The sequence below is a fragment of the Phocoena sinus genome, chromosome 3, assembly GCF_008692025.1.
Source record: "Phocoena sinus isolate mPhoSin1 chromosome 3, mPhoSin1.pri, whole genome shotgun sequence".
In the NCBI taxonomy this organism is placed as follows: domain Eukaryota; kingdom Metazoa; phylum Chordata; class Mammalia; order Artiodactyla; family Phocoenidae; genus Phocoena; species Phocoena sinus.
This window is the reverse complement of record NC_045765.1, coordinates 20,221,949-20,242,157: the sequence shown is the minus strand read 5'-3', so window position 1 is coordinate 20,242,157 and position 20,209 is coordinate 20,221,949. Positions and strand designations below refer to the sequence as shown.

The following is a 20,209-nucleotide window of genomic DNA, read 5'->3' as shown; positions in this document are numbered from 1 at the left end:
CGCATTGCGGTGGCTTCTCTAGTTGCGGAGCATGGGCTCTAGGCGCACGGACTTCAGTAGTTGTCGCACATGGACTCAGTAGTTGTGGCTCGCGGGCTCTAGAGCGCAGGCTCAGTAGTTGTGGCGCACAGGCTTAGTTACTCCGTGGCATGTGGGATCTTCCCGGACCAGGGCTTGAACCTGTGTCCCCTGCATTGGCAGGCGGAATCTTAACTACTATGCCACCAGGGAAGTCCCTACCCTCACTTCTGACAGCAACTGCAAGTTCAAGGTGTTCCTAAAACCACCTTCAGGTTTGATAATTCACTAGAAGAGCTCACCGAAAGCTATTATAACTCATGGTTACAGTGTATTACAGGGAAAGGATACAGATTAAAATCAGCTAATGAAAGAGACACTTAGTGCAGAGTCTTGAGTTCCAAACACAAAGATTCCTTACTTCTCTCATGGAATCAGGACATGTTACACTCCTGGCACAAGTGTGTGACAATATGCATGAAGTATTACCAACCAGGGAAGCTCACCTCAGCTTCAGTGTCCCGAGTTTTCACTGGGGCTTCATTACATAGGCATGATTGATTTGATTGGTTGCCTATGTAATTGAACTCAGTCTCTAGGTTGACTGATACTGCATTACCCAAAATCCCCAGCCTAAATTAAATGGTTCGTCTTTCTAGGGTGGTCAGCCCTACCCTAGGTTCCCATAGCAAAGATACTCTTACCAGGTGTGACATAGATTATCTCCAGAAGTCGAAGGCAGAGATCAGACCTCCTCTTGTGTAAGGCCAAATTTTTTTTACTACAGTGGGACAAATATCCATTTTCAGGGGCAGAGTTAGGAAAGGAATGAGACTTTTTACTGAAGATCGTCTGTCTGCCAGGAATTATATTAGAATCTTTGTGTATGGTCACCTCTTTAATTTTTCAAATTAACCCTGAGAAGTATTGTTTCTTCATTTTGCACATGAAAAACTGAGGCACAGAATCCAAGCAACTCTTCTGAGTGCTGGAGCTAGGATTCAGACCTAAGTTTCTCTGCTCCAAAGCCAAGCCTTCCATCAAACACCAACCCATCAGGATTGCTCCATTGCACAGCTCTGGGGACACAGTCTGCTTTGCTGTGTTCTCTGTGGATGGTTTTCCTTACGCTTGTACAGTGAAGCACCTTGTATCCCAGCCACCCTAAATAATACATGCCATCTTAATAAAAGCAGTGAGCTTCCAGACAAGTTCCTAGTACTCCTCTACTGTGTATGAATTCTAGAGCCATCACCACACATTGCCTCCCACCATAGCAAGTTAAAGAAAGGTTCATGAATATATACTCCCTGGTGACCTATTTCGAAACACCAGCAATGGTTGTCTCATCTCTTCTAGGTTGATTTGAGCATCACTGAAGTTCTTGGTATTCTTTTCTTCTCAGGCTGCTGTACAGGACAGATTGAATGAGCAAGAGGGTGTACCAAGTGTTTTCAACCCACCACCATCCCGACCCTTGCAAGTTAATACAGCCGACCACAGGATCTACAGCTATGTTGTTTCAAGACCACAACCAAGGGCAAGTTATTTCATAGCTGGAATTTCTCCCTTTTTTATTTTAAAAGTTCTTTCACTTGGTTATGTTGATCTCTGTATGATAGGAACAAAAGGAATATTCAGAATATAAACCTGTTAGCTTGGCCTAGCTCCTTGGTAGGTTTATTGGGTTTATCATTTTTCCTTTATTCCTTAATGAACCAATGAAAGTATCCTTTTTTTTCCTGTTTCCATGCCAGTTATTTGAAGTTTTCTGTGCCTTGTTTATAGCACTTCATCTACATGTATTTACATGTCTAAAAATGTTTGCTACATGTTTAATAGATCTTCCACTCTTAAGTTAGAGTGTTTACTGAATTCTTTGTTGCTTCATTTTACTTAATTTTAAGCTACTTCTAGGAAGTACTTGTAATCTCTGTGGGAGAAATTAGTCTTGAAGGGCTAGCCGCAAGGAGGTGGTTCAGTTAAATTCAGCAAGCATATAAGAGTGTTCCAAGGTACTTGATATTTTGCTGTTGGGGATCTAGAGATGAATAAAGAGGCATTCTTCCCTCTTCAAATTATTCACAGTCAAATTAGGGAAGTCAGGTGTGTATACTGATAGTGAACACTCCAGAGAACTTTTTGGAGTTTCTTATTCTTGGAGTTACACTCACCTCTTATACTTGGATTTAGAATTTACTCCATCACTCCTTTTTGTGGAGTACTTGATAATGTTTTAAAAATAGTTTCTAAGTAGATGTTTTGGGGTATTCTGAAGTAGAACAGCACAGATTCCTAGAGCAATTATATGATTCAAGGAGTAGTTCTAGGGAATTCCCTGGCGGTCCAGTGGTTAGGACTCCACTTTCAGTGCTGAGGGCCCAGGTTCAATCCCTGGTCAAGGAACTAAGATCCTGCAAGCCGTGTGGTGTGGCCAAAAAAAAAAGAAAAAGAAAATTTTTTTCTTTTTTAAATTAAAAAAAAAAGGAGTAGTTCTGTATATGTCCAATGTTTCTCCAGTTGTTTTGGGCTTGAATGTGTTTGCGACCCTAATATCCACTAATGGAGCTCCAGAGCTCTAGAGCTCCCTGGCCATGGACACAGAGGGTCTCAGATTAACACAATATACCATGTAAGAAATGTTTTGTAAGCTATAGAGCCCTTTATATTTGCTAATAATAAGAGCAGCAGTAATCAACACTGTTAAAATAATAATTAAGAGTATTACCAAGATTAGCAGCTGTTTGGAGATTTATAATTGTGGTTAATATAATTTTTTGTCATTTATATACAAATGTTCAAGGTAGCAGTAGTGGTTATCTTTCTTGTTATTTCTATATACCACATTTTAATGTATTAAGTCTAAAAAGGAAAGAATGAATATTTATGATTTAGGGAGGAAAACTTGCAACTGAATTTGACAGCTAATGTATGTAAGTAGCTGCAGAATAAGTGTTCAAGCAAATTTAATACAAAAATTATTGTATAAAAGAAAAATATAATAGTATTAGATGAAGTGAGGTCAAAGGTAGTTGGTTTTTAAGAAGGATGAGGTGGGCCAGAAAAAGGGAACCTTGTTTTGCAGAGGGAGAAATTACAAGAAAAGGACAAAAAAGAATGAAAATCTTAACTAGCAATTAAGGTATTAGGGATTGAAAGAATGATATCTAACTTTGTTTTTGGAATTTCAGGGGCTGCTTGGATGGGGTTATTACTTGATAATGCTTCCATTCCGGTTTACCTATTATACAATACTTGATATATTTAGGTATGTACCTTTGTATGTATGTGTTAGTAGTAACAAGGTAGATGTTGGAGCTGAAACATAGACCAGAATAAGGTTTATGCTCTATCAATTTTGGCTGCCAGTTTGTCATCAGATTGAATACTTTTCCTGAAGTATTCATATAGCATGAAAATATTTTCGGTTTTTCAGACATAACAACAGATGTTATCATTTTCACAAATAAGTCTGCCTCCCTATCCCACATGTTTGTCCCCCTACATTCCCTAGTTAATCTTCACACCCTTTCCTTTCCAACCTCTGTTATCTTTACTAGCTTCACACTCCTTGTAACTTTTACCCTAAATCATTTTACAACTCATAATTCCAACAAATTCTTTGGCTCTGAGATGACGTACTTTCTTCTAGATTCCTCCTATAACAGTTTCACCATTCTAGACACACCTTCTGTACATTTTCCTCTGTCCTGGCAACCCATAGGTTGCTGGCACTGGAACCCTTCCATATGTGTACCCACTTGCTTCACACTTTCACCTTTCTTCTTAATCCCTTCGTGTACCATTTGGAGAGCTCAGCACAGGAAGCTACAGAAAGGCTGGAAAATGTCAAGGGGCCCAAGTTTCTGGCACATCAGACTTGGGGTGTCTGGTCTGGAGCTCAGTAGTAGATGAACCCACACCTAGACTTCATGGAGAACTAAAATGTTTTATGGGCATCCATGCCAACAGATGGAGCCTTGCATACAGGGCATTCTTTACCTTCCTCTAAATATGGGCTAATCTTTGCCTTGCTCTAGGGAGCAGAGCTTGAAGGTAAGGACCCAGCAGCTGCAGAGGATCAGACAATACCTAAGAATGGGCATGTAAAAACCTTTAAAATCATAATGAAGTCTTAGTTGATATCTCTATTTTTTTTAAAAAGCTGATTGTCCTAAATTGTGTTGGCCATTGGAATATATTGTAATGAGAAATAAAAAAATTAAAACCTTTATCCATTCATCAAAATTTGAAAACTTAAAGAGTAATAAGATAATCCTAAAATACTTGATTTCAGAGAAAGTTATCAAAACATTAATCTTCTTAAGGATTTCTAATCACTCCCTCACATACACAGCTTCTTACCTTTGATTTTAATTTGCTCTGGAATGTTTGTGTCAATGAGTTTGATTTGATTACTCAGAAGAAATTCCAAGTGAAATCATGTTTATATGGGGAATTTGTTAAGGGGATAAGGAATTGGCTCAATATTTGGTAAGGAAGGTATCATAGTTTAGTCAGCTTTTCTATGGTGATATTTCTTTAAGTATATGAATATTGTTTGCTTTCTTTGGGAAAAAATATGCATGGCATGTGTTACTAATTTTAATGCAACTGTATCATCCAAGTAACTTATTTAATGTTACATAGCACATTGACTTATCAAGCCCCTGCTCCTTTGCCTTTTATGGAAACCCAGAGGATAAATAAATGGTACTATACAAATGTGATAAGATGGGCTCTTTAGAAACAGATGTGTGGTACCGTCTTTAACCTTACAGTAACTGCCAGGTCTCCAACTCTGCCCATGTTGTCTAGATCCATTTTACAACTTCCTCCATGGATGCTATCAACCATAAATCACTGAGCAGAATTTACTTGCCTCGTTGAAGAGCAAGTCAGTCATGACTGCAAGTTTGGATTTGAAGTTCTTGTCCATAATTTGAATAGTTTGGGAATGTGGACTCATAATTCAAAATCCCAGGAGAACAGAAAGGAAAGGGAGAGGCAAGTAGAAGAACCAGAGATACAGCTCTGTTCTAGAACAGCACTAATAGAACTTTCTGTGATGATGGAAATGTTCTATATCTGCAGCGTCTAGTGTGGAAGCCACTAGCCACATGTGGTTGTTGAGCACTTGAAATGTGGCTGGTGTGAGTGAGGAAGTGAATTTTTAAAATTGTATTTAATTAAATTAATTTTCTTGGTAATTTAGATAGCCACATGTGGCTCGTGGCTGCTGTTTTAGACAGTGCCGTTATGGAGAGTCTGGGGGCACAGCCTGACCTGTGATCTTTTTGGATATTGCATCTTCCTTTCCCAATTCTTATAGCCCTAAATTTTTCTGCAAAAAGCACTCAAGATTTGTTTAGGCCAGTGTTGGAATTTATAATTCTAGTAATTTGCATTCTTCTTAAGCAGACAGTGGTGTAACACTTGCTGCTTTGTGGCTTTTGAGCTAGCCTGTACTCTCAGGTTTGATGGTCCACTCACAGACCGTTCACCTCCCTTTGCTGCCATGCCCATGGCTCTGCTATAGGAATCTTTACAAACTGGCCCACTCCATATGCACTACAGTAAGCCGATTCATGTGATATTTATTCCTTCCTCCCCAGGTTTGCTCTTCGTTTTATACGGCCTGACCCTCGCAGCCGGGTCACTGACCCCGTTGGGGACATTGTTTCATTTATGCACTCTTTTGAAGAGAAATATGGGAGGGCACACCCTGTCTTCTACCAGGGAACGTACAGCCAGGTCAGTGCCACAAACCATATAGATGCCAATTTATTTATATGATTCTATCCTCAAAGGAAAGCATAGCTTAGCACTGATCATGTCATTCTTTTATTCAGAAACTTTAAATAGCTTTTTATTGCTTACACAAAAAGAGACCAAGCCCTTTAGCTGGGCCCTCCTTGATCTAATCCCAACCTCCTTTTGAGGTCTTTCCTGCATAACTTGTTTCCCTATACCCTAGGTTCCAGCTGACCATTCCCTTAACATACTCTGTACTTTCCCACCTCTGTGCCTTTGCTTTTGATTTACTGTTTCCTCTATCTAGAATGCCTTCCTCACATTTTTGCTAATTGGAATCTTGCCCATCCTTCACCAGCTCATGTCACTCCCCTCTCGTACCCTTTCCTAATTGTTGCGCCCTACCCTGCCTACTTGCAATCTAAAATAGTAGTCTTCCCTTTTGCACTTTCATAGTGGTTTTCTTTTTTTTTAAACGTTATAGCAATTTCACATTCTTCCTTATTTTATAGTTGTTTGTGTTAATGTCTTATCTCCTGTACCAGACTGTAAGCTCCTCCTTATAGGCAAAACCTAAGTCTTGTATCCCTCACAGAATTGAATAAGGGAATAGACCGTAGACTCAAAGCAACACATCTCATTCAACCCAAGCCACGCAGACATTCGACTGTTGTTACCTCTCAGGGAGCAAAAATTAGGAGTTCTGTGGGTGTTGGGCATATCTCTAGTTTACCAGAGAAAAATGTAGAAGTAACACCTTATGCCTGAGGGTGGTTCTGCAGCCTCCAGGATTCCTGGATCTATCTGGAGAAAGAGAAAAATGCTTACTCTTGCTTCCTTCTGTGATTCTCCCACATCTGCTTTTTCCCACTGGCTGCTCCCACCCCACTCAATGAGCATTAAGCACGTACTATATGCCACGCAGTGTGCTCAGTGCTAGAGATACAGACATGAATGAGATGGGCACCTCTCATGCACCCTCTTTGCTGTAATCCTGAAGGTAGACCACCAGTGGTCATTCAGGAAATCTTAATTAAATTGTAATGTACTTGGGATTCTGCAAATGCAAAAGCATACAGAGAAATCTGGGACACTAGCCTTGTCTTTGAAGATCTTTTAAACCCCATGCTCTTTAAAATGCCCTTGGGTCCCTCAGTCCCCCATCCCTGCTTGGTATGTGGCCTTGGATCAGGCTCATCTTCGCAGTATTGTTTATGTTGTAGCTGTAAAGTGGCAAAACTCTCATCTCCCTTTTCAGGTCAGATTTTCCTGTTTACATCTTCCTTTAGATTGTGGGAACAGATGACTTTTCTGTGATTGGGTGGGGAGGGGGCTTTTTTTTGTCAGCCTGCCTACTCTTATGTGCCTGATAGAATTTAAATCCTAACAACACTAAAAACTTTTTCATTGAAGCTTGTTAGCATGGACTTGTTGTAGGGAGAGAAATGCCAGGGTTATGGAGGTAGGAGCCCAGGAATTTTCTGGTTTTCTTGCTCACCTTTTTCCCTCATTTCTTCTTTTGTTCCTAAATACGTAGCTGTATCCATTAGGACCCTTAGCCTAATTAAAAGTTTGAGGCACAGTCATCAATCATAATTTGTGATCTTTTGTTTCTCACAGGCACTTAATGATGCCAAACGGGAGCTTCGCTTTCTTTTGGTTTATCTTCATGGAGATGATCACCAGGACTCTGATGAGTTCTGTCGGTAAGTGGATTGATTTTTTTTTTTTTCTCTTTTCTGATCTTATCTACTGATAATTTGTAGTAAGCAAGTTCTTCTCATGTCTTCTTCATCCCTCTCCACAGCACCACACTTTGTGCTCCTGAAGTTATTTCACTAATAAACACTAGGATGCTCTTCTGGGCATGCTCCACAAACAAACCTGAGGGATACAGGGGTAAGTTGTGTTTCTTTTGCCTCATTGAGATTGTTGAGATATCTTTGGAATAATCTGGAAGGACATGCCATTTATTGCATGACTATTCTGTGGCTGACCAATCCTCTCAGCAGTCCTGAGAGATGGGGGTTGTATTACCTCCACTTTATGGTTTAGGAAACAAGCTCAGAGAGTTTAAGCCACTGGCCCAGGATCATACAGTTAGCAAGTTTTGGAGCAAGCTCAGGTCTGTCAGGCTCTAGCCCATTCATTACAGTTAACCATTGCCAGAGCCTGTTTTATTTTTAAAAATACCCAGTCCTGGGGCTTCCCTGGTGGCGCAGTGGTTGAGACTCCGCCTGCCGATGCAGGGGACATGGGTTCATGCCCCGGTCCGGGAAGATCCCACATGCCGCGGAGCGGCTGGGCCCGTGAGCCATGGCCGCTGAGCTTGCGCGTCCAGAGCTTGTGTTCCGTAACGGAAGAGGCCACAACAGTGAGAGGCCCGCGTACTGCAAAAATAAAAAAAACAAAAAACCCAGTCCTGGCCAGCAGCTTGCCTTTAATCTTAATGAGCTTTTTACCGAAGAGTTTATTCTTGTCATCAGCAATTTTAACAGAGCTTCTTGCACAATGAGTTTGAGTACCCTGAGTGCTGATAGGGATTCAGAAAGCTCAGATCTTTGCTGACTATAACTAACTCTTAACTGGAGGTAAATATCTTTAGAAGTCTGTATAAGATATAAAGGCATCTAGTGAAGGAAAATGTAGTTACTTTGCAGCTACTTCTATTCAGCAACTTTTGAATATATACTAGCATACCAGGTGCTGTGCTAAATCCTGAGAACCAAAGATGCAGCAGATGTTTTGTCTACATCCTGGAATCCGAATTGTTATTCCTAATTGGTTTTTAAACATCTGATAAGTTCCTGCAGTATATGTTCTGCCATTCTCTTACGGCTTTGGGTGTGAGGAGTGATAGATAGAAGGAGACTAAGGATATTTTTAACAGAAGCTTAAAATCTCTTCTTTCAAATCATAAGGTAAAACAGGTAAAGCTCTGTAATTGTAAAATCTTGGTTATTTGGAAGACCAACTTTCTAAACTCCTTCAGAACAGAAAAGCTAGCCCTTTTTTAGTGGGTGGGGGCGGGTGGGACATAGGAAAAGGGGATAAGGAAGGGATTGGATGAGAGGAACAAAAGACAGGGAAGATGATGGTGGAGATCCTCACCAGTAACATAAAGCTTGAGACTTGCAGCCTTGTCCCCTTCGACACAGGGGGAAATTATGCTGAGCAGTAGCCAGAGTCTCTGTAGATCCTTTTCCCTCCATCAAATAGACATTGTTCTTGAACTCTGCAGCCTGCCCTAGCATCATCATGACAACCACACCCCACCAGAAAAGCCTGTCCTACTCTAATCAAATTACCTGGGAATAGGGACACAAATATATAACAACAACAGCAAAAAGATTGAGAAACTAGGAGGGAAAAAGGTAGGCAGGGAATAAATGACACCTCCCTTCTTTCCCAACTGAGACCAAAGCAGTTCTCTCTTGCTTGTTGTGTAAAGTCTAAGAATTAATCTGTTTTATCCCTAAGTCCTGCCCTTGATCTTTTGGGTCTTCTTTCTGTCAGTCTCGCAGGCTTTAAGAGAAAACACCTATCCATTCCTGGCCATGATTATGTTGAAGGATCGGAGAATGACTGTGGTAGGACGGCTAGAAGGCCTCATTCAGCCTGATGACCTCATTAACCAGCTGACATTTATCATGGATGCAAACCAGACTTACCTGGTGTCAGAACGCCTCGAGAGGTACAGGGGAGTTCCTCTCTGGAACTGAGACCAGCTGTAGACTTGGGTGCCTTACCTGGGGCTCCACAAATCCTGACTTCTTCTCTGTTAGGCAACTTTAAAAGCCTTGTCCATTTAGTGTTAAAATATTTATATATTTTGACCTAAATAACTCCATCAGATCATCTTTTCTTGGAGATGTGATTCAAAATAAAGACAGGACTCTATGCTCAGGAATGTAAATTGTGTCATTTAAAATAGCTGAGCATTATATAAAGAACTTAAATGTAAAAAATGAGGAATGCTTATAACTTGGTTATAACTCCTCCCCCATCACATAAGTAATGTACATTAATTAATGTAGAAAATTCAGGAAACATAGAAAAGCACAGAAGAAATTTTAAATCACTCATAATCCTACCACCACTTTTAACATTCTGGGATATTTTCTTTTAATTTTATAGACACAGACACACACACTCCTACGTACATACACAATTTTTTGGAGAGAAAAATATCCCAAAATGTTACAGTGTTTTCTCTTTGATTAGTAGAACTCTGAATAAGATGTTTCTATATTTTTCACATCTTCTAAAATGTGTGTATGTGGTTTTTTGGTTTTATGAAAGCAACATACACAAAAATGTAACCCAGAAAGGTATTTACCTATAAAATATCCCACTGATCATTTTATGGCAATAATATTGTGTTACTTCTGTTAGGATTGGGGGGAAAGGATAGTTTTACCTGGCAAGTGAAAAAGAGAGGGAAAAGCTTGCCATTTCTTTTTCTGCCAAATTAAAGTAAGAAAAGAGATGGCTCATTCAGATTCTGCATGAGAATCTGAATCCCTTATGGTAGTATTAACTGGTCATCTGCCAAGATTGTCAACCTTTTTAACCCCCTAAAAAATTTCAATATAAGAAAACACAGAACTTTGTGAGATTTATTTTTTCCCTGTATGCTTTTGATCTGTCCACAGGGAAGAACGAAACCAGACCCAGGTGCTGAGACAACAACAGGATGAGGCCTACTTGGCCTCTCTCCGGGCTGACCAGGAGAAAGAGAGAAAGAAGCGGGAGGAGCGGGAGCGGAAGCGGCGGAAGGAGGAAGAGGTGCAGCAGCAGAAGTTGGCAGAGGAGAGACGGCGGCGGGTGAGGAGCCTGTCTTTATTTACTTCTGGTGACTCTCAAACTGGTCTTTTCTCAAGTGTGAAAGAAAAAAACTAGATAGGATTGTGAGTGATTTAAATTCTCCATGCCATTTTAATATTTACTACATTTTCACAAAAAGTATTTTTTAATTGTTTAAAAAGTTTATTAAAACAAATACAAGAGTAAGTAAAAGTTAGGCAGAACAGCTGTGTTCCATGAAAAGTAAGTATAAATAGATAATAAGCAGTTCAATATGCTAATTCACAGCAGTAGATTTTAAGCATTCATTCTTAGTACCAGTGTCTAGCTCACTGACATTTTATTCATCATCTTGTTTCATTGCATATTGCCACTTGATTATAGCCAGGGTCTTTTAGTCATTCCCTTTTTTCTAACAGTTACATACCTTAACATAGTCAATAAATAATACATGTGATGCAATAGTATGTAATCAAATAAATATAATTTGAATTAGGGTGTTTCTGACCCTTGCCAAGAAGTTTTCTTCTGATACTGGTCATTAATTTTTCGTCTGACTGCCTAGTAAACCTACATGTTGTGATTGTGTTTCTTGTTTCCTTGTTCCCTGATTGGAGCCATAGCCTCACCTTTGCTTTGTGTCTCTACAGAATTTGCAAGAGGAGAAGGAAAGGAAGTTGGAGTGCCTGCCCCCGGAGCCTTCCCCTGATGACCCTGAAAGTGTCAAAATCATTTTCAAATTACCCAATGATTCTCGAGTAGAAAGACGATTCCACTTTTCACAGTCTCTAACAGTAAGGACTGCCTAAGTTGTGTGAAGTGTATGTAAAGTCTGGGCTGTCTGGGCTGTAGATATGGAAACTTTTAAAGACTCTCAAGAGTGTTATTGCTGTATCTGCTGCTCTGATGAACAGGGAAGGAAGGAGGTGGGGCAGAGAGAAGAGTGCACTGAATTATTGTAGGTTCCTTCAGGTCTAGCTGCCAACTCAAAGCAGTTATTAAGGTTTCATTTTATCATGTTTGAGCTCTGCTAAGAAGAAAAGATAGCTTACCAAGAAGTTCCACAAAAGATTTGTATGTTGGAGGTGGGAGGCTCTTCCAAGCTGCTCGACTCGCATTGGCTTTAGAATCCCACCAGAACCCCTTGCTGTGTAGAAAAAGCTCTATCCCCGCTGCCCTGGAAGGACTGGAATTACACAACTGAATATAAGTGCATGCACAGCCTGCATGCAGTTGTCACTCTTTCTTTCTACTCAGCCCATTAGAAGCCCCACTTAGTAGGGCTACCTTGTATATCTGGTGTCCATAGGTAAATAGTGTTTGTCATTCCATAGGGATGTAGTTACAAGCAGAGACTCTCAGAGTCTCACAGAATGAAGATCAAATTCTCATTGTTCCAGTGTTAATAGGTGTGTTTCCTTGGTCAGTTTACTTAATCTGTAAGCCTCAGTTTCTTCATCTTTAACATGGGTATAATGATCACTCTAATAGGATTGTTAGGATTAAGTTCATATGTAAAGTGCTCAACATTGTGCCTGGCTCATAGTAAGCATTCAAACGCTATTGTTTTTGGTGTTTATTATCAGAAGGAGGTTCCTGTTTATATTGAGCGTTGGTAAGTTGCCTGTCCAAGTTTACAACTATAATAGATGCTGCCATTTCCCTGATCATTTGAAATAATCAAGAATAAACTACATAACAGAAATGTGGATGCTCTGTAGTCAGGTGAGGCTGGGTAGCACATTCATTACTTCTCCTGTTTAACTGGAAAACATTGGACAAGTTACAGAGTCTCTTATAGGGCCTCAGCTATATCCTGCATGTAAAATGGAAATATAACCTGTCCTCTGATAACATTAAACTGAAGGTATGTCAGGCACTGTGCTAGGCACCCTAGGGGTTATGCAGGTGAGTAAAGCGTGGTTCTGGAATTCATGGAGCTTACTGGCCAGTAAGGAATGTAAGACGATTCAAAGAGCTAATTCAGAGTAAAACGTTGTGAGGCATCCTAGTGAGAGAGGAGCAACAGCTTCCTCGTTTTATTTGTTTATCTCCCATTTATACATTGATTTATATGGGGGAAGGTGCTCACATCTCTAACTTTGGATGTTTTAGTTGGGAATAACATGAATGAGCCTCACACAGGACCTAGCATGTAGTAGATGGTTTCTAAATGTTAATTCCCTTTCCTTGATGTGTTTCCTAACTACTGTTTTCTGTGTGGGTATTAGCTTGCAGCCATGTTCACTGACAGTTTCTCTGTAGTATGCCCAAGCGCTTATGGAGCTTTTACTCCCCAAACTCTAATTATCATTTTGTATATGAAAAGCCTAACCAAAATTTCCTCTCTTGAGAGTTTTGGAGGAAAATCTGTTAGAATTGTGGAATAGAATAGACTTTTAGCCAAAGGGGAACCAACCCATTTGTTAAATATTTAATCCTTGTAGGCTTTTTAAATATGTTTACACTACAAGTTATTTTTTAAAGAAGAAAAAAACTTCAGATGGAGAGAAATAATTCGTAAATGGGGACAAGGATCAGATGGGAAAGAAAGAAGTGTAAGAGGAGAGGTGTATTGGCAGTGCTGGCCTTTCACTTAACATTTATAGAGTTAATAACATGAAACTGAATAGTGAGTTACAGTTTTTTAGTGCTCCTGCAGACTTTGTGTGATCTTCTGTGAGCTCTACCCTTTATAAATACTCTCAATGAGTGAATGTTCAGCAAAATGCTCAGTTTGTGTGTGATGCTCAGCTCTTGACAGGTGTTAAAAGCTAGGATAAAAAAGGGTAAACTGTAGAAAAATCTCTAGCCTTCAAGAGTGAGCAGAAAAGTGGCAGCTGACTTTCTCCTAAATGAATGCATGTAAGAGAGAAACCGAATTATACTCAGCCCAGAAATCATTTTTCTATCCATTATGAACCACAAGGGACCTGTAGAGGTGATTTCATCTGTTTCCTGATGGTATTGGTGCATTGCCAATGATAAACAGAAAATGTCAGTGTTGTATCAGTGTTGAGTATTGTCAAGCAGTGACTGAAAAGGAAGCAAGATATTTTGCCATTTTGTAAAACCCTGTTGGGTTCATACCAAGAATACTTGGTGCAAGTCTAACTGATGCATCTCAAGAAAAGAAAAGGAGAATGAATGTTAATGGAAATTGCAAAGACAGAGAAAGGAGCTGAAAGTGATTAAGGTTGATGGACCAAAATATGAGAATTTTGTAAAATCATGAATGGATTAGGTGAAAGGAAAATGAATTTACTCCTTAAATGGATTTGTAGCAATAGCCTCTTCAGGCAGAGGGAAATAAACTTATGAGAGGTGGAACAAAAAGGAAGTAGAAATAGATACCCTCAAAAAAGTAAGGGTAACTTGAATGGGGTGCTCCTGATCTTTGAGATGGACCTGAAAGAGGTCAGCAGTGCCCTTCACTGCACATCCCTTAGAGTCTTGTTAAAAACAGAATTTGAGATAAAGAGGACCATAGATCAGATCCAGGGTGCCTGTTCTTAATGTGTGGCATTAAGAGACAGGGGAAAATAAGAATTTACCTGTACCTTGCCAGAGCCAGGCCAGGGTGAAGAGGGCTTTCTCACAGAAGAGAGGTCTACGTGGAAGGTGTCAGATCTCGATCAAGTGAAGGAGGTGTGCATATGTGAGAGCACCCAGTGCAGAGAAGTCAGAGCCCAAGTGGCCCGGGGATGGGGTGGGTGTTAAATCCAGAACCAGGTAAGGAGGGTATACATGAGGAGAGGGGAATCAACTCATGGCTCTCAGTATACAGGGGGAAATAGAGATATAGATGCATATATGTATGTACACATTGTCTGGCTTTCTCCACAGAGAGTGCTTGGGAACATCAGCACCCCAATAGCAATGAACATACCTAGCACCTAGGTCGTGGTTGTTATTTATTTATTTTCTGTTTTTTCGTTTTTGGCCGCACCACACAGCATGCAAGGTCTTAGTTCCCCGACCAGGGATCGAACCCATGCTCCCTGCAGTGGAAGCATGGAATCCTAAACACTGGACCTCCAGGGAATTCCCTAGATCGTGGTTTTTAAATAGCATTGTCCATTAAGAAGAATCACGGTTCCTTGGAGAAATGGCTGATTCCAGGACTGGGACAGGGAAAATACAAGATTAGCCTGGAACACCTTGTACCACAAAGCAAGGAATTATTCAAAGAATGATGGAGACATGTCAGAAAGACGTGGAGGCCAGCTTGATTGGGCTCCTTGGACTCCATCTGAAACAGTTTGAACATTAGAACCTATTGAATAAAATAGGAAAGCATGGCTCTATATTAATATAAATAAATAAATTGAAGAAAGTTTGAGGAGCCGAATGTCTCCGTAGTCTCAGAGTACCCCCCCCACACCAAAATGCTCATTAATAACAAAGGAGAAAAGACAAACTTAGAGTGGAGAGGCCTGGCAGGCACCATCTTAATCAAGTGGTCACAGTGGACATCATAGGTAATGGAGCAAAATGAAATTGTACTCCACCTGAATAGGATGCATTGAGTAGAGCACAGCATCATTTCTGTAATGCTCCTGTCAAAGATGCATAACTGGAACCTAATCAAGAGTAAACATCAGGGCTTCCCTGGTGTCGCAGTGGTTAAGAATCCGCCTGCCAATGCAGGGGACAAGGGTTCATGTCCCGGTCCGGGAAGATCCCACATGCCGTGGAGCGGCTAGGCCCATGAGCCACAACTACTGAGCCTGCGCGTCTGGAGCCTGTGCTCCGCAACGGGAGAGGCCGCGACAGTGAGAGGCCTGCGCACCGCGATGAAGAGTGGCCCCCGCTCTCCGCAACTGGAGAAAGCCCTCGCACAGAAACGAAGACCCAACACAGCCAAAAATAAATATAAAATAAATAAATAAGTTTTTAAAAAAAAGAGTAAACATCAGATAAACGAATTGAGAGACAAAGTAACTGACCAGTAATCTTTAGGAGTGTCAAGGTCATGAAAGTCAAGGAAATCCTGAGGATTTGTTCCAGGCTAAAAGGAGCAGACTTAGGAGATGTGACAACTACTAAATGCAACATACAATTTAAAACTGGATCCTTTTGCTATAAAAGGCAACTGCCAAGACTTGAATGGGGCCTGAATAAAAATTTAATGTACATTATTATATTACAGTAGTAATGTATCAGTTAAGTTTCCTGATTTTGAGGGTTGTATTATGAAGGTGATTGCCCTGTTTGTAAGATATACACAAGAGGGCTTCCCTGGTGGCGCGGTGGTTGAGAGTCTGCCTGCCGATGGTGGGGACATGGGTTCGTGCCCCGGTCCGGGAGGATCCCACATGCCGCGGAGCGGCTGGGCCCGTGAGCCATGGCCGCTGAGCCTGCGCATCCGGAGCCTGTGCTCCGCAACGGGAGAGGCCACAACAGTGAGAGGCCCGCAGAAAAAAAAAAAAAAAAAGATATACACAAGTATTCTGGGGTGATGGGACATTCAGTTGGTAGCTCACTTTCAACTGGTTCAAAGAAAAAATTCTGTACCTGTGCTTCCAACTTTTCTGTAACTCTTGATTATTTGTAAGTTAAAAATGTTTAACTTTATATCAGACAGGTTTTCAAAAAAGAAACAGATGGGTCAATTCAGAGTAGGACTAGCATTGGGCTGTGTAATAAATCTCTTGAAAGAGTTGTCCGACATGTTTGCTCTTTGAAATTGATCGACTTTGAAATGGAATTTCAGTCTAATGTGATTACTTCATATCTCCAAGTTACCCTGGGGAGAGCTGGGGTATATTTGATTTCATGGTTGTGTGTGTGTGTGTGTCCTTGTCTTTTTCTCACTGCCCTTCTTTTTCTATAGGTAATAGAAAATTACCTTCTTTTTCTGCAGGTAATCCACGACTTCTTATTCTCCTTGAAAGAAAGCCCTGAAAAGTTTCAGATTGAAGCCAATTTTCCCCGGAGGGTGCTGCCCTGCACCCCTTCAGAGGAGTGGCCCAACCCCCCCACGCTGCAGGAAGCCGGACTCAGCCACACAGAAGTTCTCTTTGTTCAGGACCTAACAGACGAATGACACTTTTTCTTCCTCTCCTTTTCAACCCCAATCCCTAAAAGAAATGGAAAAAAACAAAAAAATAAGAGAGAGAAATTCATATTATTATTATTATAATACAATATTTTTTTTAAAAGACTGCTGCATCCTCAGGAAGGATCAGAAACCATGCTGCCTGCAAAAGTCACCACCTGTGTGTGCACTCGAGGTTAGCAGTGAACGTTCCTGCTGGCAAACCCACCCTTCCCTACTGCCTCTGCACCACACCTTCCAGTGAAAGGAGACTCTTCACCTCCAACCCAGCCATTGTCCCAACTGGGGAAGGGGACATTCCCACTAGATCTCATTCATTCTTGCTTTTATAGAAAATAAAAGTGAAAAAACCTCCAACAACCAGCTATCGCAGCATCTCCTGAGGACTTGCTTCTTCCACCTCTGGAGAAGAGAGGGAAGGGAAGGCACAGAGCAGAGATGTTCCTTGAACTTCCCACAATTTATGAATAACTTTAATTTTTTTGTTGTTGTTGCTTTGTAATGACCAAAGGAATGAGGCTGACATAGGTGTATTTTTTTTCCTTAACATCATTTGATAAAGAGCCATTTCTTAAACCCATGAGTTCTTGCCCTGGGCTCCTTAGCCCACAAGAGTGTAATAAAGGTGTCCCAGGCTGGTTTGTGCTTATTTCTGCCATTGTCCCTCTCACGTTCCCAGAGAGGTTCTTTTTGGTCCAACTCTTGCTGTCCTTTCTTGCCACCTATGCATCCCACTTGGTACAATGGGAGGAAATCTGGGTTTGTAGCTCTACAAAGGCTGTGTATGTACAGATACACCCATATACATGGTATGAACTCCGTGTAGACTAACCTATACGTACAACTGCAGCTTTTCCTTGGAATCTGGACCAGGTGGTCATTATGGGATCTGAACAAAGGATATGTGTTCTGACGTGTGCATGCTATTCCTGCCCAGCCCTGAGCTTTCCTGAATTGCCAAGCTTGGTGCCTTTCCAGAGTACAAGCAGGGTCTGTGGTGGAACCAGCAGAACCATGTGAGAATACCCCGCCTGTCTCACTGGGAATGTGGTGGTGGTGGTGGCGTTTTAAGGGTTGAAAGAACCGGAGGCCTCGAAGGGAGCCAAGACAGAACTCAGCCTGTGTAAAGTGTCAGAGGCATATTTCAGTTTTTGGTGTAGCCACCTGCTGGGGGCAGTTTTATCCTCTCCCTCTATTGCTGTGTTGAAGCAGTAGGGGTTTTTCCCTCTGATGTCTCATCTGTGGTTGAGTTTATGGTAATGAGTATAGGGGTCAGGCCATGTATTCACAGAAGTCAGCGTGAGCTGACAAGTATTCCAAAGTGTTCTGTAGCTAGACTTGCAGAACTTGTAACACTGCAACCTACTGAAGTTACTGAAGTTATTGCAGTTCCCTAGCATGCTGTGAGGCCAGGGGTTCACGTCAACATAAAGCATAACTTGCTAGACTTGCAGCCTCCAAAGGCTTTCTCTTGCTTAGCTAAAAGCTAAGGACCATTCTTTTAAGTAGCAGTGATGTGACTGCTCTTCTCTGCCACCCTTAGTGTTTGGAGTAAACACCAAGGGGCAGGGTGAGGAGCCCCATGGGTATCACCTGGGGAGCCTGAGAATTTCCCAGTGGCCTTGGCACAGGTGTCTGCAGCACCATCTCCAGGAAACTTTAATTCTGCTCCTGGCTGCCTGTTTTTCTTTCACTTTGTTTCCTGCTGTCCCAAGTCCAGATGAGTGGGAAATCGCTTTCTGACTGTTGTCATAAAATGTATCTGGAGTGACTAAGGATAAACTGTGTTCTCCACTCTACCTTACGTGAAGTCTACTTCCTGCTGACAACCATGCAAAGATGAATTTTTCCACTTAACTCGGAGCCACCCTCCCTGTCTGGAATGCAGAGCTGTTTCCCTGCGTAGGAGGGTATTAAGGACCTTCACCAGGCTGGGTGTACCAAGTATCTTTTCCACACCACTTTGGGAAGTTGTAAATTTTTTTCTTAATAATTCAATCTGCATCTTATACTATGATGTGCACTTTACGCCTCTTGCCTTTTGATAACTTGTCCAGTGAAGAAGGTCAGATGCCAGAGTATTAAAGTCTTCCTAGCGTTGAAACAGCCCTGCTTTACTCAGTCTCGCTTCCTGTCTTCATGCTGACCTAGACCTGCTGCCTAGGTGCCATCTCCTCTCCTCCATGAAAGATGCACATTTTGTCAACGCCCGTACAATCTGTATGTTACTCCCAAGGACCTCTGGGAACTTGATGGGACCTGCAAGTGAGAAAATACTGAGAAGCCAGTGATCTGCAAGCATTTGCTCTTCTTTCCAAATCACCTCCTAATTATTTCAGCTGTTGTTTCCAAATGGCAAGTCATCAACTAAACAAAAACACTTGTTTCCAGTTTTGTTTTGTACTCCCAAGACTAAAGTTGTAGATTCAGCTGAATTTCCGTAGGAACTGACCAAGCAAAGATACCTAATTGAAGTCAGTCGAATTTCTGCAGCCTCAGTCTTTTCTTTCACTTCTGCAGAATTTCCTGCAGCAAATACTTCTTTCTCCTTGCTTGTTTTCACTATGATGTTTGGATAAGAGATGGCCAATGGAGAATATTTCTTTTAGAAAAAAATAAAAAGAACCTAGAATCTTCAACTGAGCTGTCATGAAAATTGCTGATGGTGCCAAGGCCAAGGAAAAAGTTACAGAAAATGACTGTGGGAAGGAGTGATAACCCCCAGAATGCAAAATCAGGAGTGTATTATCTGGTGCTTGAACAAGGAGCTCCACTTTACAACTGGTTTTTTTTTAGGACTTGTGAGGGATGCAGCAACAGGAAATCCATCCACAAAGGATGCAGTGCCCCAACTTGTACTGCACCTGAATAGTTACGTGATAATTTACTGAAGAAATCTAGTGTACTTTAAATTTTTTTCATAAAAGTTTACATTGTATTGTAGGTTAACATTAAATGTTTTATAACAAAAATTTCCTAACAAGTTGTGGATCTTTCTGTCTAGGGGAGATCTGGTAGATGTTTCTCTGTCTGAAGGCAAGGTTGGAAAACACCAGGAGAGGGAACAGAGGGAACATTGCCAAGAAGCAAGGGGTTAAAATAGACCTTCTACAATGTGTTCTTGTGGAAAATGGCAGCTCAGGCAGTGTGCTTTAGTAGAAGGAGCTGGCAGATCTGGGTTCAAATTGGGGCTCTGTCGTTTATCAGCCTTATGACAGACAAGTTTTTTAGCTTCCATGAGCTTTAGTTTCCCCAACTGAAAAGTTAACATCATCTGCCTCAGGATAGGCTTGTAGATTAAAAGATTAAATAAATGGGGAAAAAAAACGTAAAATGTATATGAAGCACCTGACAGGTGTCATTCAGTATTTGTTCCCCTTTCTCTAAGGAAGTGTATTTTGAAGGTATATTTTCTAGCATTAATAACTCAGTTTTTTAAGGCATGTCGTTTCTCCTGGCAGAACAGACCCATGTCCTTGCAAATGAGTGGCTAGAGAAGAGTCACTTTGGATCTAACAGATTCTGGACTATTGGAACTATGCTCCTAGGTGTTTTTGCTCGTATTTTCAT

General features: G+C 41.1%; 1 protein-coding gene across 3 annotated transcripts in view; it reads left to right on the top strand.

Moving 5' to 3' along the window:
• Positions 1-19,614, top strand: part of FAF2 (Fas associated factor family member 2) — a 59,612-nt gene extending 39,998 nt beyond the window's left edge. The window contains exons 3-11 of one of the 3 annotated variants that reach the window (XM_032627108.1): positions 1,424-1,558; positions 3,210-3,286; positions 5,634-5,772; positions 7,393-7,478; positions 7,580-7,671; positions 9,289-9,466; positions 10,428-10,599; positions 11,229-11,372; positions 16,445-19,614. In XM_032627108.1, coding sequence (XP_032482999.1) covers positions 1,424-1,558; positions 3,210-3,286; positions 5,634-5,772; positions 7,393-7,478; positions 7,580-7,671; positions 9,289-9,466; positions 10,428-10,599; positions 11,229-11,372; positions 16,445-16,627 — 1,206 coding nt within the window. In that variant the 3' untranslated portion in view covers positions 16,628-19,614. The remainder of the gene's footprint in view (positions 1-1,423; positions 1,559-3,209; positions 3,287-5,633; positions 5,773-7,392; positions 7,479-7,579; positions 7,672-9,288; positions 9,467-10,427; positions 10,600-11,228; positions 11,373-16,444) is intronic. The other 2 variants (XM_032627109.1, XM_032627110.1) reach the window with 2 other exon arrangements.
• Positions 19,615-20,209: the final 595 nt, after the last annotated feature.